The sequence below is a fragment of the Marmota flaviventris genome, chromosome 1 (genome assembly GCF_047511675.1).
Source record: "Marmota flaviventris isolate mMarFla1 chromosome 1, mMarFla1.hap1, whole genome shotgun sequence".
Taxonomy (NCBI): domain Eukaryota; kingdom Metazoa; phylum Chordata; class Mammalia; order Rodentia; family Sciuridae; genus Marmota; species Marmota flaviventris.
The window spans coordinates 202,226,320-202,254,147 of record NC_092498.1 but is presented as its reverse complement, the minus strand read 5'-3'; the positions used below and the strand labels follow the sequence as shown (position 1 = coordinate 202,254,147).

Genomic DNA, 27,828 nt, shown 5'->3' with positions numbered 1-27,828 from the left:
CTGATGAAAACAACACTTGCTCTGTGAGGAGGAATCCCTCCAGGCCACTGTCTGAGTACCCAGATGGGATCTCTTCAACCTGGAAGTATCTGGAAGAACATGATCCTGGGGAAAGACATCCACTCTGGAGTCATGTGACTTGGGTTCAAGTCCTTGCATTATCACTAGCTTGGTGGCCATGCCACATGGTCTAGAAAACAGAGGTGGTATAGAATGCAATAACGGATGTAAAGCACAGGCTGGGCACGTGGGAGGGACCAAGGGGTGCCATCCTCTTGACATGAGTCAGAACGTGTTATGACAGGGTGAAGCTGGTGCGGCCCCACACCACCTAAGGGAGGGTTGATGTACCCGTGAGGCTCCTGGGGCCAGGCAAGAGGGAGAAAAACAGCTTAATACCCCTTACCAGGCACTGGCTTCCTCAGTAAAAAAAAAGATGGTGTTTATGAGCAAAGACCAAAGCACGTGGCCCAGGCTGCTCCCAGGCAGCTCTGATGGTGACCCACTGCAGGGAGGGTACAAGATCACTTCCGCCCCCACCCTCTTATGCTCTTGCAAGATTTAATTGGGTCCGTGTTTCCTGGTCCATTTGTATCTTCGATAGTGATTGGTCCCAGATCACAGAACAGCCCAAACCACTCAAGGCCATCATGCATTAGGAAGGTATCGCCACCTCACAATAGTTAGATTCATCTATCAGGGATCTAAAAGAACAAACAAAAACCTGACGCAACATGTTTATCAAGCCAGTCATTTGGTGGCCCTGTACACTGGAAAATAAGCACAGTTAGAAAGCTGAGCAGCCACCATGCATCACTGTTCCCAGTGATAAGACTGCCTCCCCGTCTCCTCCCTGTGAGCCTCCTGCCATCAAAACAATGAATCTTGGAAACAGGAGAAAGATACTCACAGACTTTTCTTAAAAAGTGATCTTTGGTAATGTGCATTTTTGTCATTTGTTCTCTATTGCAACAGATCAAAAGGAGACATGTGGTGATGAGCTTGGCTTTTATCCCGTCCCCGGTTCTTCAATTCTGAAGAGGAGGGATTCTGAAAGCAGAGTCCAGCTCAACAGGAGCTAAGGGCACTGTTCAATCCCTGTGGCATTTCCACCAGGGTTCTGGGACTTGTGTTAAGGGTCTCTCTATGAGCCTGCCCTTGATCCACACGCTCCCTGTGTGATTCAGCCCCATCCCAACTCAGATTCTCTTAGGTCCTACCCTGTTTTCAGAAAATGGATATAATAAGAAAACCAAGTATATAAATAAGAAAAACCACTTTAAGCCCACCTTCACGGCAACAGATACACAAATTTTACTAGGCAACTACCTGTACTCAGTGACTAGCTGTTTAAAAGGCTGCACCTTCTGACAGCTCATTTCTCTTCCTGGAAGAGAAGCCTGGCCTGGGGCTTCCAGAGAAGAGGAAGTGAGAAGATGGTTAGTTCCTCCCTCATATGCTCCTAAATGATCCTCAGGCAGAAGAGGGACCTAGAGAGTGAGAGAAGACAGCTCCCACAGCCCTGGCTTCCAATCTGAATGAGCCCCTCCTGAGGTTTCTATCTGGGCCTTTCTCTTTTTCTCTTGTTCTGAAGAAAGTTAGCTGTCATGAGCTGCCCTAGGGAGATGATTATGTGGCAAGGAACTAAGAGAGGCCTCTAGCCAACAGGCCAGCAAGGAGCCAGCTCTCAGTCAGCTGCTGAAAACCATGCAACAAGCCTGGAGGCAGATCCACCCAAGCCAAGCTTTCCCAGAAGCCCTCAGCCTCAGCCTCAGCCTTGACAGCAGCCCTGTGAGGGGCCTGTACTGGAGGCCCCGGGTAGGCCTCGCTGCATTCACAGTCTGCAGAGACTGGGACGTAATAAATGCTTATTATTTTAAGCTACTAAATTTAAGTTACAATTTAGCTTGAATCAATATACTGATACATTAGTAAGAGGGACCAATAACTAGACAAAATCTTGGGAAGGATAAGAGAATATGTGGGGCAGAATCAGTTTGCTGCCCAGGGTACAAAAAAATGACAGGAGACCTGGTACTCCAGGTTCCTGCCCAGTTGAGCTAGGTTTTAAATGCCAACTATTTTTCCTCATTTGGGACCTAAAACAGACCATTTGGCTGTGTCATTTAAGCCTCCAAATCTCGTTCACCTTCTCAAACAGGCTGTCAGCTCCAAAGGGCAGGTGAAGGGCTGGGCCTGCACACTGGGAAGGAATACAGGGTGGGCAGGCTGAAGGGCTGGACCTGCACACTGGCTCTGCCAGGGACTCACCCGCTATTCCAGAAAATGACTTGTCTCTCTGGGCCTCTCTTTCCTCATTTGAAAACCAAGATACTATAAATGCTGTAAGGATCAAGGGATCTGAAGAGGGTTGGCCCGCCTTTCCAACACTGGCAGCCCCTATAGGTGCATAACAGATGTTCATTAAAGCAAAAGAAAATAATAATAATAATAATTAATTAATTAAGGTTAATTTAGGTGAGCAAGAGTCACCGTATTTTAAAAAATAAAATGAAATCCTAGAGACAGGATTTCAGGATTTATACTTCTTAACTATAATAGGCTTTCTAAACAAGAGGGCCATTGTTCTTGGAACACTGATGACTGTCAAATATAGGTTCACATAAGAAATGCCATCTCAATTCACACTCAGACACAGTGCTTGAGGAAACCTGGGTGCAGAATATCTAAAACTTGAGCCCAGCACTGTGGTGCAGGCTTATAATCCCAGCAGCTCAAGAGACGGAGGCAGGAGGACCACAAGTTCAAGGCCAGCCTCAGCAACATAAAAAGACCCTATCTCAAAATGCAAAATATAAAGGGCTAGGGATGTGGCTCAGTGGTAGAGTGCCCCTGGCTTCAATCTCTAGTTCTGCAAACAAAACAACAAAACAAAACAAAAACCTTCAAAACTCCAAAGGAAAATGAGAGAACCACATTTATCTCCGTTAACAATTTCCACACCACCAAAAACGATGGCCTTTCAGAAGGAGGGTGCAGTTAGAGCAGGTCTCAATGCCTTGGTGTCATACTGGTGTAGCATTTTATGTCCTCCCCCACTTAGGACACCAATGAGAGAACATCACCAAGGATCTGCTGCCCAGAAAATGGTGATGCAGAGACTGAAAGAGATTTTCTACCTAACTCAAGGCTTTGCATGTTCATTCGCTCAGAGTCCTTCCACAGACTAACTGAATTTCAACTAGGCACATGGGCTAGGCACATGAAGATGAGCTTCCTCCATTACTGAGCAGATCAGCCACCCACAGTAGGCCTTTGCAGTCTCACCACTCTCCAGCAAAGTCCCTCAGCATTTTGATCCTCCCCCCATCCCATTCCTTCCCATTTCTTTCTGAGGGAAAAGAGAGACAATCTATTGCACACCTGCACCCCCACCAGCACTCTGGGCCCTGGACCCTCCTACCTCTCCAGGTTCTGTGGCATTCTATCTCATTTGTATCTTCCCTTGTCATTTACAGCCAGGGTCCCCAGCCTAGAACACCTGGCCACCCACTCCTCCTTTCTGAACTATGAATCCCTACGTGTCCCATGGCCAGGCGCTCTCAGCCTCACTGTCTGGCCTCTTCTCCTTTTTCTCTTTTTTCAGGTTCCATTTTTGCCAAGATTCTGCCTCTGGCCTCTCTTACCTTCCATGTTCCCCTCTTTGCAGAACCGAGGGAACAAGTGTTAAGATCAGGGTAGTTAATTAATCTTGAACCTAACATTTGTCGAGCAGCTCATTTTTATGCCATTATGTTCCTCTACTCAGGACCAACTTTAGACTGAAAATGAGCGTTTAAAGAAAAGTGCAAATGACAAGTGCTAGACACTGTGCTTTTATAGAGTCTGCATTTTATTCTTAAAGGTCTTGCTTTTCAAATCTAGGGCTACAAGCAAAATTCTTACGTAATTTGAAAGGTTCGTGTTCCACAGGCTCTTGAGGCCAATTTAGAGCGCGTGTTAATGGCAGGGCAATCATGATCTTTGTAGTTTAAAGATACTGTCTTTCTTACTGAAAGTGGCTTGATCAGAGAACCCTTTTTTTCTGGTATATTTTTGATCAATATTTTGAATATGATCATTTTTACGGTGACCTGAAAGTGATCCCACGCACACTACATGAGATTCTATGGAATATCCATAGTCAGACAAGCAGCAATTTGTTGAATTTCTTGGTAATTGTTCTTTGCCAGCTGACAAGAATCTCATCAAGGAAGCTTAACAATACAGACAGCTTTTCTAACTAGACATTTGGGAACAAAACACCCTTCCATTAAGCTACAGATGAGATTAATTGGTTTGAGTTGTAATTTATTATCGGTCTAGTTGGGCAGATGCCAGTATTTCAGCTGCCCAAGCAACATGAACTCTTTTCTAGAAGGATAAGAGCATTAGTTGTAATCTGCAACATCCTTAAAAATTTCAGCATCGATAGGACAGAATCATCTGAAAAATGTTTTCATGAGGCCTGTCCTCTAAGTTTCCTGAGTAATATGCGGGCTACTTGTTAGATATGGACATGGATTCAGAGGAAGAGGAAATACCAATCCATCAATCCCATGGAAGCAAACAGTGACAGCAGAACCCAAAAGGAGCTGTTCAGCTGTCTGCAAGCTCCATTAAGCAATGAGCAGTAGAAACTGGCTATGGCTTAAAGATTTCATGAGACGTAGACCAAAAAATAAAACCAGAAACTTAGAAAATCATTTTGCTAGCCCAGTGATTTTTAAGGGTCAAGGCAGGAATGGGGAAGCCTAGATCAAAATCTCCCAGGAGGTGGTAGGGGGTGGATTTTTAGAACTGTACATACCTTCTTCTGCTTCTGGGAAGATGGAGTAGCTGTATTTTTCACTGTTCTTGCTACCAAATACAACCCAAAACTCTGGGCTATATTCTTCCAGAGTTATTAGCTATGCTTAGTATCTACACATGCTTGTGGGCGTGTGTGCACAAATACACACATGTATAGTGCGTATGTATCTGTGTGTGTGTGTATACACATACATATACACTAAGTATGAATAAACATAACATCCTAAAAGGTAGAGAAGGAAGAATGTTTACGGACCTTAGAATCCAGGGAATGAGAGTGTTGAATTCCATAGATTTTTTTTTTTAATGCCCCATAAGTCCCAGAATTATAGCTAATGAAGCCAATACTCTAGAAACACAGGTGAGTGCAAAAAAAGAAAAGAAAGAACAGGCAAGGGGGAGGGGCACGAGGATTACATATTCAAAGGATCATCTCAGGGATCAGCAAGACCACACCCACTGCAGGTTCAAAGGTGGAAAACCAAATTTGTTTCAAAGACTTTCAAGGTCATAGTCATTTGAGAAGGGATCCCTGGGGATGCCCCATATGCCCCAAAGCACCTGGGGATACTTCTTCCCTTCTTCAGCTACCCAAGCATAGAGAGGCTGCTGCAGCTGTGGTTTGAGTGGGACCAGGTACATTTGGCAACGGTGGCTGACCCCAGTGTCAGCCATGTGATGCTGGTTTTGCAGGCATGCAGAATGCAAGAGGCTTCCACCAAGATTTCAGAGGAAAGCCTGGGAGGCCAGGCAGTCTGTGGCAGCCATGAGCATCCCTGCAAGCAGCTCCCAACAGGGTGATGTGTAGAATGTTAGGAGTGAAGCTTAAGCTGCAATAGAGACCCCAGGAAGGAAGAGATGCTAGGAATGGGACTGCTTGCTGAGGGAAGCTGAAGGCAGCATCAAAACCTGCCCAAGAGAGAGACCATGTGGGCTGCAACCAGTAGAGCCATAGGGATGGGCTGCAACCAGCAGAGCAATAGGGATGGGCTGCCCAAGCCCCTGGAAACCCACATCCTGCCACAGTGTGCCCCAGGTGTTGGCTAAGGAGTTATAGAGTTTAGGGTTTGCCCTGCTGTTTTTCATATCTGCCTTGGTCTGATTCTTCCTTTCTATTCCCTTAATCCTCTCTTTTGGAATAGGAATGTTTATCTTGTGCCATTATATCTTGGAAGTATGTAAGTTATGTTTTTAATTTCTCACAGGGGCTTACAGCTAGGAGTTTGCCTTGAATCTCATAGGAAACTTTGGGTTTGTACTTTTAAGCAGCGCTGAGAGTTGAGACTTTGGTAACTCCTGGGGATGGGCTGGATGTATTTTTCTGCATTGTGAGACAGACATGAACCTTTGGGGGCCAGAGCAGAATATTATAGTTTGGGTCTGGAAATGTCCCCCACAGACCCACATGTTGAAGACTTGTTCCCCAGAGCCAAAATAAACCTTTTCTCTATTTAAGTTGCTTATCTCAGGTATTTGTGAATGGGAAGCTGACAAACACAGATGGTCTCACCTGCAGAATGGAAGGGATGAAGGAAAGAATCAGTGGACTCCAAGACAGATCAATAAAATTTACCCAATCTGAACAACAGAGAGAAAAAGACTGGGGAAAAAAAAATAAAAGAAGCTCAGGGACATGTGGGACTATAACAAAAGATCTAACAAGGATGTCACCAGAGTCTCTTAAGGTGAGGATAAAAGAGTAAAGCTGAAACGACTCAAAGAAATAATAGCTGAGGATACAGCTCAGTTGGTAGAATTCTTGCCTCACATGCACAAGGCCCTGGGTTCAATCCCCAGCACCACACCACACACACACACACACACACACACACACACACACACACTCGAAAAAGAAACAACAAAGGAAATAATGGCTGAAATATTCTCAATGTGGCACAATAACATAAAGTGACAAACTCAAGAAGCCAAGTGAATCCTAAACCAGATAAACCTAAAGAAACCCACTCCAAAACACACCATAATCAAACTTCTTAAAATTAAGACAAAGAAAAAAATACCCTTGAAAGCAGCCAGACAGAAATAATGTATCACCTTTAGGGAGAAAACAATTCGAAAGATAGATTGGTCATCAGAAACCACAGAGGCCAGAAAGAAGTGGTACACTATTTCTCAAGTGCTGAAAGAAAAGAACTGTCCATCCAGAACTGTCTTCTATGGAAATATTCTTCAGGAATGAAGGAGAAATCAAGACTAAAACAAAGAAAAACAGACTCTGCCATGATTAGATCTACCCTAAAAGAATGGCTAAAGAAAGTCCTCTAGGGGCTGGGGATGTGGCTCAGGTGGTAGCGTGCTCGCCTGGCATGTGTGCGGCCCGGGTTCGATCCTTAGCACCACATACAAACAAAGATGTTGTGTCTGCTGAAAACTAAAAAAAAAATAAATAAATATTAAAATTCTCTCTCTTAAAAAAAAAAAAAAAAAAGAAAGTCCTCTATTTAGAATGTTATAAAAGAAGGAACCTGAGAACACCGAAAATGAAGGAGAGAAGCTATAATGTGAGTATATAAATAAAATTTGTTTCTCTTGAGTTTTCTGAACTATATTTGATGGCTAAAGCAAAAATTATAATGCTGCTGCAGGTGATTCTCAATGTACATTTAAAATAATTAATTATAATACCCAAAGGGAAGATTAAGGAAGGGTATGTAAAGGAAAGCAAAGTTTCTACATTTCAATTGAATAGTAAAGTGTTCTACCAGTAGGCTGTGATACCATAAATACAATACAATACCTAAGCAGACATTAAAAAGCTGATACAATGAGATACACAAAGCACTACAGCTAAGTCAGGATAAAACTCTAGAAAAGAAATTCAAATAACCATACAAAGACAGAAAAATAAAAACAACAACAAAAAAGCTAGAAAAATAAATTAAATGCTGGACTTAAGCTAGACTTAATCTGGTTTAGGATTCACTTGGCTTCTTGAATCTGTCCCTTTATGTTATTGTGCCACATTGAGAATATTTCAGCCATTATTTCCAGGTTATTTGTTTGTTTGTTTGTTTTGTTTTTTGTGGTGCTGGGGATTGAATCCAGAGCCTTGTGCTATTCGAGGCAAGCACTGTACCAACCTAGACTTAATTACAATGAATATAAATGGTCTACACACACCCATTAAAAGAGTGGCAGAATGGATTTAAAAAAAAAAAAAAAAAAGCTCTGATCATATTCTGCTGTTACTTTGTTTCTTTTTTTGGACTTTTTTCTTCCTTTCTTTTTCTCCCCAGGGCTGAGGACTGAATTCAGGGCTTGTGCATGCTAGGATATTCTGTTTATGAGAAACCCACTTCAAATATAATGATATAGGCAGACTGAAACTAAAAGGTTGAAAAAAGAAAGCCATGCAAAAACTAATCAAAAGAAACAGTGGTTATATTAATGTAAGATAAAGTAAACTAAGGGGAGGGGTTATGTTAGCATATCATAAAGTATGCTGCATGTATGTTTCAAAGAAAAATGCACTTCACAGTAAAATATGGTAAACAGACTTCAGAGCAAAACCAGTGACAGAAGGGCATCATGCCATGATGAAAAGATTAATCAGCAAGAAGTCAGAGCAATCCTATGTGAAGCAAGAAGTGATAAAACTGAGAGGAGAAATGGACAAGTCCACAGTTACAGTTAGACTTCACCAGTTCTCTCTCGACAATCAATACAACCTAACTAGACAGGAAACAGAAGAGTTCATCATCACCCAATAAGATCTAACTGACCATTTAGAGAACAAGACACCCAACAATAGCAGGATACACGTTGTTCTCAAGTCAGGTACCACAACAAACCATATCCCTGGCCATAAAACAAACCTCAGCAATGGAAATCATAGCCAGTTGTGGTGGTGCTCGCTTGTAATCACAGCAGTGCAGGAGGCTGAAGCAGGAGGATCGAAGTTCAAAGCCAGACTCAGCAACTTAGCAAGGCACTGAGCAACTTAGCAAGAACTGTTTCTAAAAAAAAAAAAAAATTTAAAAATAATAATAATAAAATAAAAAGGGCTGGGGATATGACTCAATGGTTAAGTGCCTCTGGGTTCAACCCCTGTGCAAAAAAAATTTTAAAAATAAAAAAAAAAACCCAAACTCAAAAAAACACCTTGAAATCATACACATTATATTCTCTGATTCACATAGTGGAATCAAACGAGAAATTATTGAGAAATTAAGATCAGGTAATATTTGGTAACTAAACACATATCAGAAGAATCCATGAGTCAAAGAGGAAGTTTCAGAAGAAATTTTCAGAACATAGTTAATGAAATGAGAATAAAATAAAATAGATAAAATTCTGTGGGACCCAACTAAAGCAGTGCTTATGTTAGAAGTCTCAAATCAGTGACCGAATTAAGAACAAAATCGACTCAAAGTAAACAAGGGAGAAAATATAAAGAAAGTGGTTATCAATGAAATTGAAAATAGAAAAACAATAGGAAAATTGATCAAACAAGAAGATTTTTTTCTTTGAAGGGATCAATAAAATTAACAAAGAAAAAGGGAAAAGAAAAACCAGAAGCAACAAATTACTAATATCAGGAATAAGACAACTAGACTCCATAGACATCAAAAGAAAACAGAATACCATTAGCAACTCTACCTTCATGAATCTGACATCTAAGATGAAATAGACCAATTCCTCAAGGAGCATAGAATACCACAGTTCACCCAATATGAAACAGATAATTGGAACAGCCTATAGCTACTAAGGAAATTGAAGTCATAATTAAGAACCTCTAGAAAAACAAATCCCTGGGACCAGATGATTTCACTGGAGAATTTTACCCAATGTTTAAAGAATTAACTCTTAATCTTCATATTCTCTTCTGGAAAATAGAAGACGGAACACATCCCAAGTTGTTCTGAAGCCAGTATTACCCCAATACCAAAACCAGACAGACATCCCAAGAACCAAAAACTATAGACCAATACCCCTTTTGAATACAGATGCAAAAATTCTCAACAAAATATTAGTGAATAGAATTGAGCAAACTGTAGTATTTATATACCCTGGCCAAGTGGGGCTTATACTAAAGATGAAAGGTTAAATCAGTATTCAAAATCAATCTACCGTCTCAGGAGGCTAAAGAAAAATCAATTCATTTGATGCAGAAGAAGCATCTGACAAAATTCAACACCCGTTCATGATAAAAACTCAGAAAATCAGACAGAGGGAACTATCTCAACTTGATGAAGAATATCTATCCAAACTGAAATCATGTAATAATAAAAGACTTAATTTTTTTTTTCAAACATTGGTAACAACAATTTAAGACCTAAAAAAATGAAGAGAAATCTGTATTAATGGACTCAGAAAACTGTCAAGAATCTGCAAAAGACATTGGAATTAGTAAGGAGTTAGCAAGATTTCTGGTTATGAAATTAATATAAAACAGAAAAGTGGATAGAAAAATGAACATATACAAATGACTATTTCTTTGAGAGAAATTATAAAAGTCAAAGTAGGCAAAATGGAGGAATGAGGGGAGAGGGAGGGCAACAAGAATATGAAGAAGAGAAAGGGGGCTGAGTTGGAGCACCTTAAACAATCTTATGGAGTTAGCAGCTTATTGTGGACTTTGAAATATTATGTCCTTGAGCAAGTTTTATCCTTTCTGCATAGGAAACAGCTTTCCAGATTTTATTTTCACAGCCCAAAGTGTCCGCCTATCAATATTTTTAAGTTGTGGTAAAATATACATGACTTAAAATTCACTATCTTAACCACTTTAAAGTGTACAGTTCAGTGGAATTGAGTGCATTCTTATTATTGTGCAACTGTCACCACCATCCATCTCCAGAATTCTTTCCATCTTGCAAACTAAAACTCCATGCCTATTAAATTGTAAGTCCCCACTTCCCTCTCCCCCTAGTTCCTGGCAACCATCATTCTTCCTTCAATCTCTATGAATATGATCACTCTAGGTACCTCATATGAATGGAATCATACAATGTGTCTTCCTGCAACTGGCTTATTTCATTTAGCATAATGTCTACAATTTTAATCTATGATGTACCATTATGCCAGTATCCCTTTCTTTTAAAAACTGAATGATACTTCACTGTATGTATATGCCATTTTGTTTAGCCATTTGTCCACTGATGGATACTTGGGTTACCTCTCATTTTAGCTATTGTGAATAATGCAACAGAGCATTAGTGTACACATCTTTTTGAGACCCTGATTTCAATTTTGGGGAGATATATCCAGAAGTGGAATTGCTGATAATTGTTGGTAATTCTATTTTTAACTTTTGAAGGATCTGCTATACTGTTTTCAATAGAAGCTGGATCATTTTACATTCTACCAACAGTGCACAAGGATCCCAATATTTCCATGTCCCCATCAACACTTGTTATTTTCTGTTTTGTTTCATTTTTGATAGTAGCCATCCTAATTGGGAGTGAGGTAGTATCTCACTGTGGTTTTGATTTGCAGTTTCTTAATGATCAGTGATGCTGAACATCTTATCTTTGGAGCAGCATCTATCCAAGTTCTTGACTCATTTTTGAAAAAGGTTGTTTAGGTTTTTCTTGTTGAGTTTTTGGGAGTTCTACATATACAGATACTCCTTGATTTACAATGAGATATGTCCTAATTAATCTACCCAAAGTTGAAAATATGATAATTCAAAAATGCAAAGTCAGGAGAAGAGAAAGAACGAGGAACCATGGCAGTTGTGGTTGTAGCTTGAGGTGGTTTAGGGAAGAAGGTGGCACATTGGGCAACAGCTGCTATCTGCCTTATAAATTCAGGAACTCATGTATGTAAAGTTTCATTGTAGCATTGCAGCCACTGCCTTGGCCCTAGTGGTTGGTGGAGTCATCATTGTTAGCAAAGCAATGCTAGTTTCTGGGTGATAAGATGGGTAGGATTTAGAAATGGCCTCTAACTACTATTTTAAAGCTGAAGGAGCCAGGAGATGATCAGCCACTTTTAAAACTTACTTTTTTTTTTTTTAAGATTTTTTTTTTAAAGATGGACACAATATATTTATTTTATTTTTTATGTGGTGCTGAGGATCAAACCCAGTGCCTCACACACGCTAGGCAAGCACTCTACCACTGAGCCACAACCCCAGCCCCCTAAAACTTACTTTTAAACATAAAAAGAAAGTGATGGATGGAATAACTCTTTAAGAGAGGCAGTGGTGCCAGCTGCTGGCACACACCTCAGGAGGGTGAGGCAGGAGGATCACAAGCCCAAGGCCAGCCTGGGCAACTTAGCAAGGCCCTGCCTTTAAAAAAAAAAAAAATCAAATGCAAATGCATACATCTAAACTACCAAAGAGCACAGCTTAGTAACACTGCACATATCAGCTCTTTCCTCTTGTGATCACAGCTGACTGGGAACTTTTGCTTGCTGTAGCCACCCAGCATCTACAGAGAGTATCATGGTGCATATTGCTAGCCTGGGAAGAGACCAAATTTCAAAATTCAAAGTGCCATTTCAAATGAATGTGTATAGCTTTCATGCCATTATAAAATGGCAAAAAGGATTTTACAGCTATAATTAAAATAGAGAGTATACTCAATTATCCAGGTGAGCACATAATAATCAAATGTGCCTATAAAAATTGGTATCTTTCTTTAACTGGAGTCAGAAAGATTTATAGCATAAGAGGGAATGAATGTATTACTAGAGGATCCTGTGGAAAGCTGGAGGAGGAATGCAGGCAGCCTCCAGGAGCGAGGACCAGCCCTGGTTAATAGTGGCAGGGACACAGAGAGCCACCCTACAAATGCTGAAGAGATGAATTCAGTCAATATCCCAAATGAGTTTGGAAGTGGATTCCCCCCCAGAGTATCCACCTGTCTACACCTGGAATGTGGCCTTGTAAGACCCTGGCAGATGTCGCCAATGAGCCCACCCAGATTTCTGACCTACAGAAGCTGTGAGATAATAAGTTTACGCTGTTTTAAGAGGCGAGCCTTAGGTACTTTGCTGTGGTGGCAATGGTTAACAAATGCAGGGGACCTGTCTAGATTAAAACCAGCAATAAAAGACTTTCCTGGGACAAGTGAGAATTCACATATAGACTGGAGATTAGATATTATGGAGTTACTGTTAATTTCCTGGGTTGTCTAAACAGCACTGTGGTTAATAGGAGACAGGAATGCTGAAGTACACAGGGTAACGCGCCATGAGGTCTACAAGTTACACTTGAATAATTCAGAGAAAAAAAATAAAATGAATTTATACAAAAGCAAATACGGCAACAGTTATTGAATCTAGGCAGAAAGCATATGGTGGTTGCACTATTTCTTCGACTTTTCTGAATGTTTGAAAAAATTTTATTTTTACAATAAAAAACTGAAGAAAAATTGTTGTAAAGAAGGTAGACATCAAAGAACACATACCAAGTAATTCAATTTCTGTAACTTTTGTTAACATCTGTTTAAAAAAAAATCAAACAAAACACAGATGTAAATAAAGAGTTCTAGAGATACAGGTAAAGAGACCTGTGCAACAATATGAATGTACTTGATACCACTGAACTGGTTAAGATGGTCAAGTTTATGTTATGTGCATATTACCACAACAAAAAATCATCTGGAAAAAAAATTAAAAGAAACACATATGTAGGTGGTAAAACTATATTGATCGTACTATCAGTAATGATCATGAATGTCAAAACAGAGGTCACCTGCAGTGAGGAGAGATGGAGTATAAAAGGGCGGGGGGCATATTTTGAGCTTCTGGGAGCTGGTGATGTTTTCTTTCTTTCTTTTTTTCCCCCTCTGGTGGCAGGGATTGAATCCAGGGGTACTTACCCACTAAGCCCCAATTTCTTAGCCCTTCTTTATATTTTATTTTGAGACTGGATCTTGCTAAATTGCTTAGGGCCTAACTAAGCTGCTGAGGCTGGCTTTGAACTCACTATCCTCCTTCCTCAGCCTCTCAAGCTGCTGGGATTATGGGTATGCACCACTGTGCCTTGCTTATTTCTATATGACAATGTATTAAGCTATATGTACATGGTTTATGCTCTAGTCTATATTTTATAGTGAAAGGAAGTGATAAAAATAAATATAAATAAAAATAATCCCTGTATTTAGAAAAATACTGTCTAATATTTATCTGCCTCCTGGCCCTCCTTTTTCTGGAGATAGGTCTCACTGTGTTGACCAGGCTGTCCTTAAACTCCTAGGCTCAAGGGACTCTCCTACATCAGCTTCCAGAGTAGCTGGGACTATGTACAGGCATAAGCCACTGTGCCAGGCTTATTTTTTAAGTTTTGATTTTATTATTTGTTTATATTTACTCTTTCCTATGTTTCTTCTTTCTAAAGAAGAGAAACAAAATCACTGAAATTCTGGGGGGTGGAGCCCAGAAATCTAAGTTTTAACAAGTTCTCCTGGTGATTCTGGTGCTCATTCTGGTTTCAGTACACTAAAAAAAATCATCTTTGTTATTTTCATGAAATAATGACTTCATCTTCCAGACCTTTTAAATATTGCTTCCACCATACCTAAAGCTCACTGTACCATCCATTCACACTCATGCATTCTATCAGAGCTTGTAGCTGGCTGATGTGCAAAACTAATCTGCAGGCTAATTCAGCCGTAGGGAGAGAGGTTTTGTGCACTTATTTTCAAAGGCATTTAAAGAGTAATCTAATGTCTCCCAATAACAAGAAGCATTCTCCTGGAAAAGAGCCATGACTCAGAGGGGAAATAGATCATGCTGACCATGTGTTAAAGGCACGATCCATCACCAAAACCTAGGCCTTCAAGATAGGCATAGGTCTTGCCTCCTGAAAACAAGTATCAAACATTAAATGGGGAAGTTCTCTTCCATTAGTCAGATGTCCCCTTTGATAGGGACAGGCTCATGACTACCAGCGGGGACTGTGGACAAAACAAAAGAATTTCCTTAAATGGCCACATTTACTGAGTATCCTCAGGAGACCTCTTTCTTTAGTTAGGGTCAAAGAGTCCAAGAAAACTACTACCTTGGCAGAGGCGAAGAAAAATCCACCTTCCATGTTTCAGACTGGCAAGCACTGAGCTGGCCTGACCACAGAGGTCAACTGGGTGGGTGCCACTTATTAATGAGGAGACAAGGTCCTGACCTCAAGATGATGGCACAGATCGGAACACCAACCATTCTGTAGCAGCACGGACTTTCCTGTAAATAAACAGGTAAGTGCCCAAAGAAAACCAGCCAAATCATATCAGCTAAAATAAAGGTAACATTGTCCCCTCCCAATATCCGGTCCCAACCAAAGGGAAATCCTCTGGTAAAAGACTCTGAGGGAGAACCAGTAATCCAGAGCCAGAGATCTGCCAAACTGCTTCACCTCTGTGAGGATTTCTGAAAGGGGACTAGGAGAGTAAAGCACTCCCAGTGCCTGTTACCAGTTGTCAAGGCAACCAGCTCAGGGCTCTCACAATGGAAGCTTCTCGACCATGTTTTCAGGTGCTCACCGGCTCCCAAGTTCTTTTTGTTTTAAGCTATTCTTTAAATACTTAAAAAAAATTTTAAAAAAATATATCTCCCTATTCTTCTGGAGGCCTCATTATTTCTTAGAGTTGAGTCCTTCCTATCAGACCAGTCCTCTACATGAAGTGCCAAGGTAGTAAGCACTCCGAAACAATAATAATCTTAACTTTGCAATTATATAAATTGGCTGACTTTGAAAATAAACTCAGGTATGGATGATGCAAAGAGACTGTTTTGGGGATGGAAAAAGGGTATGCTCCTCCACCATGGTAACAACATGTGGGTGGGAAAGAAAAGGATCAAACAAAGACCTGCAGACTCGAGCAAATGAGTCCACAGTAGGGAAAAAAAAAAAAAAAAAAGATATCTAACATAACTACAGAAATGTGCAAACTGGTATTCCATGACCTAAGGTACTGTTAACTGTTCTATGCTATGATATTCGAGTTGTGATTACAAGAAAACGAGCAAGTAAGACAGATAAGAGGCTTTGCATTTTTAGCAACATATACTAAATTCTTTACATATGGAATTGTATCATGATCAGAGAGAAACAGAAATGAAGATACATGTGCTACGGATGCCATGACCCTAAGAAGCTACCCTACTTTATGCAGGCTTTAAGGTACTGATAGCCAAAAACTGGAAGAGGTCAAAGTCACCCAAAGCCCTGTTCTCATGAGAAATGCGGGTGGAGTACAGCACTCATGTGGCTCTGCCATCCCTGGCTTCCCTTCACATGTGACCTCACCCACAGTTCTGCAGACAAGTCCCTCTTAGCCCACGTGGCCCATGGGGAGAGTACAAGGTCACATTTCAGTTTGTTTTAATGGATAATAGTCTTAGGGGGCAGCAATTCTGTGCTCGCCTGGCCTAGAAATGGGCAAAGCAGTCAACCTTATTGCTGGGCACAAGAATGTACAGAAGACTGAGACAGAGTAAGAGAAAGAAATCAGACACAGACACAATGAAAATGAGTGCAAATAAAAACGCAAGATCTCTGCAATAAACTCAGAAAATAGTCAACTTTTGATTATGTCATTGACAGAAAACCAGAAGAGTTGAGTTAATCCAAACATCATTTATGCTCAGTCCTGGAATATTCCCTCTTTGCTTTAATTTTCAATGAAGTATGGCTGTGTGGAGATTGCTCAGTAAGCACCATAAATAAACAACAAGGTTCTCCTCTGGAAAGTTCCACAGTCAATACTTTGAATCTTATTTGGTTTGAGCTTTTTTTTTTCTTTTTCTTTTTATACTTGTCTGATTTTGAAGGGAACTCCTAGGGACTGTTCCTAAAATGACTGTTCAGATGATTCCTGATGAAAACCAGGCCTGAGTCTATTCCAATCAAGAATCATCACCAGAACCACCTCAGGCACCAGGACACTGGGGAGGTGGCAGAGATCAAAGTCAGAGCCACATCTGCTTCAAAGGGCCTCATCAAATGACTTAGAAGCTAACTCTGTAACATGAAATGGAACTCACAAAACCATCCCCGTGGGTCAGTTCATTATCACCCAATTATAATTGAACCTTAAAATATAGAAAGCTGCTACAGTTTGGATCTTAAATGTCCCCCAAAGCCCATATATTAAAGACCAGGTATTCATTTCCAGTTTGGCACTATTTGGAGGTGGGTGAACCTTTAGAAGGCAGGGTCTAGTGGGAGGTTTTAGGTTATGGAAGAGGGTGTCCTCAAAGAGGACTGTGGGTCCCTGGTTGCTTTTTCTTTTCTCTTTTGTTCCTGGCCATGAGATAAACAGCTTTGCCATGCCACATGCTTCCTACCATGACATGCTGACTTGCCACAGGCCCAGTGGTATTGGGCCCATCAAATCATGAACTAGAACCTCCAAAACTGTGAACCAAAATAAACCTTTTCTCTTTGTAAGTTGATTGTCTTGGGTATTTGTTACAGTAATGCAAAGCTGACTAACACAAATGCAATTCACACTTTCTCAGGAAGGCTGCTGACTATTCCCAAAAGGGACTGAGTGTTCCACAAAGAAACATCCTACTCTCCACCCCACCTTTCTCTCTCAGTGCACAGTTTGGAATTTCATTTCTTCTTTACTCTTCTCTCAGTAGATGTTCAACTATTCACATTCAGCTTCCAATTTGTTACTTTCCTTCTCCTCAGTATGATACAAGCTGTTTGGAGACTAACATCTGAGAAAGTGAAACACTGTACCATGCTAAGAGAGGATCTCTGATTATCATTCTGGCTCACCAGAAATGCATTAATTCCAGGAATGCATACATGTTTTTCAATCCAGAGAATTAAGCTTTTATGTAAGGAAGATGAGGATGCAGTTCAAGAGCAGGACAACTCTACGGGACTCCTTGCCCAAGGAGAGGCAGGAAGAAGGAAGGCTGTCATGAGTTGGATTTAAAGATGGCTTTCTGTCTGGAGGAGGAAGATAACATTTCTGAGCCACTGTATTTTAAAAACTCTTCTAATTGTTGGCTAGCCATCTGCTGAATGATCTTTTTTTTTTTTAATGAGACTTTAGGAATATTGTTTGTGAAGGGGACAGATTTGCCTCAACAATTCAATAAACAGTTTCCTCTCTCTCCTCACTTTCTGCTTTGTATGCACCAAGCAGATGGCAAAGGTTTAATCAAAAAATGCGTATGGACTTTTGGGCAAGAGGGCATCATGAACACACACATCTAAACTTGTTTCCATTACTCTCATTAAAATGACTAACAGAATATAAAGATGGAGGTGAGGGTGTTCAACAGGGCTATGCCAATGCTGGAAACAACAGAAGGTGCCATCAACATGCCAGAAATGCCAAGGAATTATAGCAGATAGGTCCAGAAGAAAAATGCCACAAGCCAAAAACATATCCCCTTCTTAGGAACTGGCTGATTCTTGAGAAGCAGGGCTCTGGCGCCCCTATTTCAAAGGGGAAGGCAGAGGAGGCCATGGGGCTCTGGGCAGAGGCAAAGTCTATAAATTGGACCCCTCTGGCATGGTAGCTCAGCAACACTTTGAGCACTCATGTTCAGAGTACATCCATGACACCAACTCATACTGAGCAAAGATCAGACCTAAGAGAACGATGCACCACAGCAGTAAGTTCTCCAAACCCAGACCTAAGGAAATGACGCAGAGAACACGACAGAGCTTCCCCTCCCCTCCCCTGGGGCTGAAGGGATCTCTGAATTGGCATACTAGTCCACCTTACTTGGGAATGGGGGAAGGGAGCAGTCCACGAAGTGTCTACAGGATTCTGGAACAAATAAGGAGAACATAGCATTGCAAACTGTAAAAAAGACTTATTACAAGAAGCCAAAACACATTTTCAAGAGCATCTCCTTGTGTTAAAGAATACTTTTGAAGATAAATGGTCTTAACAGATGACTAAGAGGAGAAGACGAAGAAGGAATAGGAGGAGGAGAAGAAGGAGGAGGAGAAAGAGGAGAAGGAAGAGGAGAAGGAGAAGGAGAGAAGGTGAAGGAAGTGGAGATGAAGAGGGGAGAAAGAGGAGGAGGGGCGGGGGAAGCAGCAGCAGGAGCTGGTCTAGAAAAAGCACCACTTCTTTTCCTGAGAAAGAAAATGGAAATTGAACAAGATAAGGAAAAATTCTAATAAATCTAAAAATATAACAGCAAAATTAATATTTCTACTAAAAGCTATGCTAAACAACACTGATTCTACATAAACAGAATCAGTGAAACCAAGCATGAGAAGTTCTTCTAGAAGGTGGAGAAAAAAAAGATGATCAAAATCTTAGTGTATGTGCTGCCAAATTGAGCACAAGGTGACCAAAATCATGACAGACCTGGGAAATCAAATTCATGAAGGTCAGTGAGTGCACAGGTATGGTCAGCACTCTGCAAAGGATTCCATGTAAGATCCACAGGAAAGATCCCGCCCCCAACTATGGATCACAAGTTCATAGACCAAGCCCCAGGCAAATTAAAGCCAAAAGACCAACTCTGAGATACATTCTGATGAGAATGTCAAATGGCCAAGGCAGAGAAAGAAAGAACCCAACAAGGATCAGAATGGAGTAGAAGAGTACAATACACACAGACTTAATTCTGGCTGGCCTTAGACTTCTCTATCAAAAGACAATGGATCAGGTAGTGGTGGCTAGGTAAATCTCTACATGTGATTAAATTGCATAAAACAACTACTATTACTATCATAAATATGAACACACAAGTGACTTCAAGTAAAAACTGAAGAAATCTGAATAAGATTTGTGCTCTCGTTACTAGTATTATGCTGGTATCAATTTCCTGATTTCAATATTATATTTTGCCAAATGATTTCTGTTATGATCCTGACAACTTCCTGTGAGCCTGTAAGTATTAAAAAAAAGAAGAAAATTGATTGAGATCCACCACAAAAATGTGAAAGAAAAAATATAAAAAGATAAAACCAAAATATTGCTATTCATATTCAGCAGAGAGTCATTCTTGGTTATGAAAACAGTGAGTAATATTAGAGGATCCGAAGGAAGACTTAAAACAAGATGCAAAAAACAGTTTTTAAAGGACAGATGTAAAAGGTCTACTGATAAGCAATGAATTTAAGATCATTAAATTTAATTAATTGTTATGGATATGATTATAAAACTGGAAGCAAATATCAAATATAATGTTTAAAGAAATAGACATGATCTGAAAAATTGTAGCACAACAGTACATTAGGCCTAGGATCTCAGAATATAAAAACAAACAAAAACAAACCCTTAGAATAGATTAAGAAAGTGGAAAGTGGAACTGTTACTACTTTCTTTTTTTTTTTAATATTTATTTTTTAGTATTCGGCGGACACAACATCTTTGTTTGTATGTGGTGCTGAGGATCGAACCCGGGCCGCACGCATGCCAGGCGAGCGCGCTACCGCTTGAGCCACATCCCCAGCCCACTACTTTCTTTATGTTACAAGGGGACCAAGAAAAATACACTGCTTTATTTTTTTATGTTGATACCAAGGATGTGTTGTTTAAGAATGAAACAAAACAAAACAAAAACCTTTAAAATTATCTCTTAGCAGAGTACAAAATAGAATTAATATTTTTTAAATCTCTAGAGAAAAAAAAATCCAAATTTCAAATACTATGACAAAAGAAGAACACTTAAAACTATGTTTTAAAAAGTCTAGTTGGAAAATAAGTATGTTGTGAAAATAATTTTCACTTTCCTATTAGACACAAGGATTCCAGATTAGTCAAGAGATTTCCCCATGTATTTTGCTTGTATTTTAGATTAATTACATCTACCAATTGATATACCAAAAGAAATTAATAAATAAAGCCCAAATTGTTTATTTTATTGTCAGGTATTAAAATGAGTTATAAAGCAATTATAGTCAAAAAGTAGTTTCATAAAGACATAACAAGTAGATCAAATAAATAGAAATAGAACTTAGTGTTTAATGATAGTATAAAAGATTCTACTCTACAATAAAAGTAGCCTTTTAGTCAATGAGGAGAAAAAGGATTATTGGAAAATACAAAAATGACTCATAAAACCCTAACTCAGAAACAATTGATAATATAGAAAAAATAGTATTCATAACAAAATAAAAATCATTAAGAAAAGGAAATATAAGCCAGGTGCAGTGAGCACACCTGTAATCCCAGTGGCTTAGGAGGCTGAGACAGGAGGATCACAAGTTCTAGGCCAGCCTCAGCAATTTAACAAGGCCCTAAGCAACTTAGCAAGACTCCGTCTCAAAATAAAAAATAAAAAAGGGCTGGGGATGCAGCTCAGTGGTAAAACAGCCCTGGGTTAAATCCCCAATACCAAAAAAAAAAAAAAAAAAAGGAAGGAAAGGACAAATACCCTCTACCTATATGGGCAAAAGATTTGATTAGATCATTCACATACACCCTAAATTCAAATATTCATTAAACACATGAAAAAAACTTCCTATCAAGGGCTAGGGGTATAGCTCAGTTGGTAGAGTGCTTCCCTCACATGTACAAGGCCCTGGGTTCAATCCCCAGCACTACAAAAAACAAAAAAACAAAACAAAACAAACAAACAAAAAAAACACCCCTCCTAGCACAAATAAAAAAAGAAATACCAATGAAACACTGCACAGTATCTTGGGAGTGTAAGCCTATACAACCTTTATGGAGGATAATTTGGCACTAAGTACCACCAGCCTTAAGCCTATTCTTGTTTTTTTGTTTTTTGGTGGTTTTTTTTTTTTTTTTTTTTTTTGAGATTTTAGATTTCTGCTCCAAGTGTGGAGAATGTGCAGAGCAGCCATAGTGTGGTCAGTGGATTACCCCAGCCTGCCAACTGGGTGACCAGCCATAAAATGACATCAGTAAAAGTATCTGCTTTTAGAGCCTTGAGATAATCATAACCTACATGGTACCTGGCACAGCAACCGTGGGCGACAGCGGTAGAGAACAGTGATGTTTGGCCATAGCACTAGAGGTTCAAAATCCTTTATGTGAAACCCCTGCAGTCTAATATGCTTTAGAATTAAGACCTTTTTTGGATATTAAAACAAAAATAACAGTACAATTACCTAACTAGGTCTGGGGTAATAGCTGATAACTTTACTATTCCTATTTAAAAATCTTTGAATATTAATTTTAAGTGAAATATCAATTCAGGTCAGGTGTTGCAGTCCAATAAGTTACAAAAATACTTTCATTTTTTCACAGCTTTCTGGACTTCAGATTTGCACAAGAGGGACTGAGAACCTGTATTTATAGCAGAAATATTAGAATTTATCTAAATGCATAGGAATAAGGGATAGATTTTAAAAGTTATATTCATAAAAAGGAAAAATACATAGCTGCAAAAATAGCTTTTTCAAAGAATATTTAACAAAATGTGAAATATTCATGAATACTAGGTAAAATAAGCAAGATTTTAAAATATGCATTATGTAGGAAAGGCACAGCTCAGTTATGGATTACTTGTCTAAGTACACAAGGCCCTGGGTTCAACCCTCAGTACCACACACACACACACACTACAAATTAAATTTTATAAAAGTAAATCATATAAATGTTTATAATTGCAGAACAAAAGAATGCAAGGAACCATACCAGGATATTAACTTAGCTATACTATGTTCTTTATACTTTTCTGAATAATATTCTATGATAATCAGGAAAACAATTCTCAAGTCATTTATGTTTAACTCTCCTGTATAGGACTAGGTCAGTTATCGTTCTAGGAGGCTAGAGAATCTACCTTTTCCCTTAAGGAATATTAACATGTAACATGTTCTGGACATGACTCAGCTCTCTCTGCATGAGATTGTATTTCATTCTCTATCAATGATTTTCCACTGGCACCTTAGGATAGCCTGGCCCAGACACCAGGCCTTTTTAACACCTCTGTCAAATGAAACACTGATGGTCTTGCAACTCGATGACAGAAAGGGCATCAGAGGTGCAATTAGAAATTGATTTAAACCCTCCTTAATCTAAAGGAGTGATGAAAAAAAAATTCAAGGCCTTTTCACTGTACTCATTAAATTTTAATCATTTAAGAAATTGTTGGGGAAGAAGAGATCTCACCTAGGTTTATTTCAGGGCTCTCTTGAGTAAAGGGCTATAAACTTAATGGCACAAGCAATGAATCCCCAATATTCTGTGGAGTACGGGAAATGCTGAGAGGTATCATGGCATGGAAGGGGCCCTTTGTGGAGGGGACAAGCAGCAGTCCACCATATCTAACAGATACTCCTTCATGTCTAAGAAGTGGTCTCTGACCAGAGCTTTGAAAGACTCACTTCACAGTCTTCCATGAATTCCTCCTGGGTCTGGAATTTTCCACTGTTTGCGGGGGCATAACAGTAAAACTGTTATACACCAAAAAGGTAATATGTGACTGAATCATTATAGGCTGTTATGAGCCTCAGTTATGAACTTGGTACAAAAATGTAACTAAATGGTCAATCAAGAACACTAATCACCTAAAGGACCAGTGAGTTGGTATTTAATCACTTTTATGTAGATTCTAATAGACTTTTTAAACCATTGCAGAGAGCAAAAGAAATCCTTGTTCAAAGCTTTTGCCACACACACAAAATAAACATAGTTAAATAAGAAGTTAATTCTCTTAGCTTAATCCCACAGAAAATTACTTGTTTGCAGACAAATTATCCACTCAGGATACTTTGGTATTTGTGGAGAGCTAGTCCTTCCCTCCAGCTCCCCACCTCCCTCCCTTCTCTTCTCCCAATCCAAACAAGAGGAACAGTCCCCTGAAATCAGGCCCTTCCTAAGAATTTTGACCTCCCAAGAGGAAGGGCTGACTTACCCTGTCCCAGCTGAAACACAGGCCCAGTTGGTCCAGCTGTTTCCTCATGTGTTTAATATTACTGTGAAACAAAGGAAAGCAAGTTTGATTTTGAGAGGGGTTAAAACCATAAAGAAACTATTCTTTGAGAACATGGAGGGAAACTGGAAAAGTATAGATGATTCAGAGGGGCTCTAAGTGTTATTTTGCTCTGGCAAAAAAGAAATAAAATAACCACTAAGAATCAGTGAAAATACCAATGTATTAGAAAATACTTTTTTTTTTCTTCTTTTTTGAGAGTTACCATCTTCTTGGATTAGAAGAGACTCATTATTTGGAGACATACACAATCAATAGAAATAACAGTGGTCTTGGCCCTGGGAGATGCTCCTTCCTGGGCCATTCAGATAGACAACAACTCCTGGCCCATCCACATGCCTGAATTTAGCACAGATTTAAGTCAAACAATTATAAGTCTTAAAGTGATTAGAGCTGGGTATAGTGGTGGATGCCTATAATCCCAGCAACTCAGGAGGACAACACAGGAGGATTGCAAGTTTGAGGCCAGCATGGGCAATTTAGTGAGAGCTTGTCTCAAAATTTAAAAAAAAAAAAAAAAATGTGTGTGAGTGTGGCAGGTAGCTGGGGACATGGCTTGCGATAGAATGTTTGCCTAGCATGTATGAGGCCCTGGGTTCAATCCCAAGAACTATAAGAAAATTAAAAATCTAAATGAATAAATTGTGGGAATTCAAAGAAAATCATAAGAGTACTTTGTCAATCAGAAAACGAAAACTAAAACTGTCCAATATCTATGAAGTAGGGAGGAAACTGAGTTAATTAATTTATAATATGGAATAAGGAAATGCATCATTTTTTAAAAGGACTAACACATTTCAATGCTGCCTCTTTCAATTCAAGCAGACTTGAAAATATGAAAAACCATGAAAAGTCTTCTGTCATCTCTGATTAGCTAATAATAGCTTATTTATGAGCCAAACACTTTGTAGAAAAGTGCTAATCTTTATCTAGTCACATGAGGTAGGAATTATGACTATCCTAGTTTTATAGCTGGTAAACAAAGGCACAGAAAAGTTAAGAAGTATGCTCGGAATAAACAGCTAGCAAGAAGGAAAGGCAGGATTCGCATCTAGGTGCTAACTACTATACTAAAGGGGCACCAAACTTTCTGTAACAGGCTAGAGGAATGTTTTTAGATTTGTAAGTCACATGGTCTCTGACACAACTACTCAACTCCACCATTGTATCATGAAAGCAGTGAGGGGCAATATGTAAATAAATGCACATAACTGTGTTCCAATAAAACTTTATTTATATTAAGAAGTAGGGATGGATTTGGCCCATAGGTCATAGTTTCCCAATCCCTACTATAGCTTACATCAAATTTGAGGTATATTTGATCATTTTATTTAAAATATCACCTCCTTTTTTTATTACTCCTATTAATCTAGAATTCACCATAAGTGGAAGAATAGAAACTAGGGGTTAAGAAGAAGAAAAGAAAAGTAGATATAACAGTAGAAGTCCAATAGTTCTAGAAAGTAGCCTTGGGCAAGGGAAAGCAGAGGGAGGTGAAAGACACTGGGGACAAACCCAGGAAGTGCCCTTTTACATCTCTGAGGAGTGAGGAGAAAAAGGTCTCAAGTCTTTGTAAAAGGGGCTGATGCTGTGGGCCCAGAAGATTCTGCTGTGTTCTGGTGTGAGGCGCTCAAGATTTTACCAGGAAGAAGAGGGATGGACACTGTTGGCCCACTGTACATGGAAGATGGGGGTGGGGGGGCGTGCTTGGGAGAAAGCCACAGCCAGCATCAAGTACCATGTATTTCCATATTGACTAAGTTCCCTTTGCTTGTCAATGATGAAGACAAAATGAACGTTTAGAGAAAATTACAATGTAGTGTTTGAATACAGGTCAAACTATGATCAACAAGACAAGAAGCATTAGAGAAATTTAACAAATGTAACTGTCCTTTTTTCTCCCAAATGCAAACGCTCAAAGGACGAGTAACTTGGTAAATAACAAACATCAAAAGAGCATCTTCATGAAAACACCCCTCCTTCTTTGATATTTCTTAGATGAGAACACAGTGTGTTAGAAGACAAACACCAATACAGACAATCCTGTTTATTTCTTGGCAGGCTGAAGTATTTTGTTTGCTTGCTTTATTTTTCATGCATAGCCTGAAAAAAAAATGTTTCAGGTTTTTGCATACAAGTGTTTGAATATACCTGTCAACACATACCTTTGGGTCCAACTTTCTGGGTGCAAATTCCTCTCTATGGCAGCATTTTCAGCAGGCAATCCAAATGCATCCCATCCCATGGGGTTGATGACCTAGCACCGAGAAGACAAACATCAGCCACGGCAAATCACTAACAGCTATGTGGGTATTCTCTTCTGGGCAACAAACAGCATCCCCTCCTGCTAACATTCTTGATTCCTTCTGGGTGATTTCTAACTATGTGTCTGAGAGCCAGCAGGCTGCCTGTGATGTTCGCATGGAAGAGAATTAAGGTTATACGCCAAAGCGCCAATGGCAGTCATCTCTTGAGTCCTTAGTTGTTCTCATAAGTACTTTTTACTTTCTCCTGTTTGTATTGTCTGTAATGAACCCAAACTGTTTTTCTGAAATTGCAAAAAGCTTTCTTCAATTTCAAAAATATGTGCACATAAAATTTATAGACTTTCAAAATACTCATTCATGTCAGAATTTTCCAGTTAAGGGGCTGTGTTGTCCAATATGGTAGCCATATATGTGGCTATACATTCAAGCTTAATCAAAATAAAATTTTATTTATTTATTTATTTTTTTGTTTAAATATTTTTTTATTTTTTTTTAGAGAGAGAGAGAGAAAGAATTTTTAATATTTATTTTTTAGTTCTCGGCGGACACAACATCTTTTGTTTGTATGTGGTGCTGAGGATCGAACCCGGGCCGCACGCATGCCAGGCGAGCGCGCTACCGCTTGAGCCACATCCCCAGCCCCTCAAAATAAAATTTTAAAGTTGGTTCTTCAGGCTCATTAGCCACTTTCCACATATGCAATAGCCACAATGGCCGATGGCTACATAATCAGATGGTGGAGATATAAAATATGCCATCGCCACAGAAAGTCCTGTTGGACAGAGCTGCACTGAATGTGCACCATGACTGATAACCAGAGATCCAGCTCTACCTTCACCTAAGCAGGTCCATCTGGAGAGGCCCAGGCCACTGTCTTTCTCCTGAACTCACCTGAGTTCAGCACCCATTCCCATCTTTTGAGTATCACTCAACACCTTACCTGAGCTCACTCCAGATCCGAGAATTCTGTTGTTCCTCTCTCTTCCTCTCCCTCTTTTTCCCCTACCTGAACCAACACACTCTTTTGAAAGGCCCCCTCCCCATTTCTTCCTGAAATCCATCCCTTTCTTCCTACAGTAAGGAAGGGAATACACCACTACCAGGGATGTGGGAACACATAGCAGCAGACAGTAGGCCTCCACATAATAACCACTGAGACTGTATCTAAGTAGATCTTTTGAGCAAGCCCTATGCAGCATTTATACTAATTTGTAAAATGTCCTATATATTTTAAATTAATTGCAAACTACTTGGGCATAAGGAATGCTCTACATGTAGTTTCCTCATCTTTCCTCAGTCTGTCTTCTATAAATGGGGATAAATTGGTAACTTCATCAGATCATCGTGAGGATTAAATGAGTTAATATAGGAGAAGCACGGAGAATAGTGCCTGCCAGGTAGTAAGTAAAGTGCTGTGTGTAGTGTTGACCATTATTACTTTTATTCCTAAAGATTACTGCCTTCAAACCACTTCCTATAAGATATTTCCATTCTCTTAAGAGCAAAATCTCAAGATCTTGGAGCTTAAAGATTCTTTTGAGACACATCCTCTATTTTACCCCCTTATTTGAAGTGTAAGCAACTGTGGCCCAGCAAGACTGAGGAGCAACCACTTTGAGCCAGGATAGGCCACTAAGAAACTCCTTTCTCCAAATGGATGATTAGTTAGAGTGTAGTTGGCAGCTTCAACAGCAAATTCTCTAAACCTAACTTAACATGCTGCATATAGAAACAATGACGTGAAACACTGTTTACAGACACCAAGGATGGCCTCAGACAGCCAGGTCTCTGCCCCATCAGTTCCCCACTAGTCTAGGAAAATGATCCAGCCACAATGCCACAGACACAGCTTCTCTCCAAGCCAGTTTCCAGGATTTCTAGAAAGCAGCCCCTTCCAGTGGGCCATCTGACTGGCTGTCCACTGCCACCAGCAGGAGTGTGTGTA

At 39.7% G+C, this 27,828-nt stretch overlaps 1 protein-coding gene across 6 annotated transcripts in view; it reads right to left on the bottom strand.

Annotated features, from left to right (window-relative positions):
• Window positions 1-27,828, bottom strand: part of Lars2 (leucyl-tRNA synthetase 2, mitochondrial) — a 139,573-nt gene that overhangs the window by 86,731 nt on the left and 25,014 nt on the right. For all 6 annotated transcript variants that reach the window (XR_011704029.1, XM_071600406.1, XM_027932564.3 and 3 more), the window contains 2 exons: window positions 25,782-25,873; window positions 23,539-23,599 (listed from right to left, as the gene is read on the bottom strand). Coding sequence is in view for 5 of the 6 variants with exons in the window: in XM_071600406.1 (XP_071456507.1) it covers window positions 23,539-23,599; window positions 25,782-25,873 (153 nt within the window). In the remaining variant the exon portion in view is untranslated. The remainder of the gene's footprint in view (window positions 1-23,538; window positions 23,600-25,781; window positions 25,874-27,828) is intronic.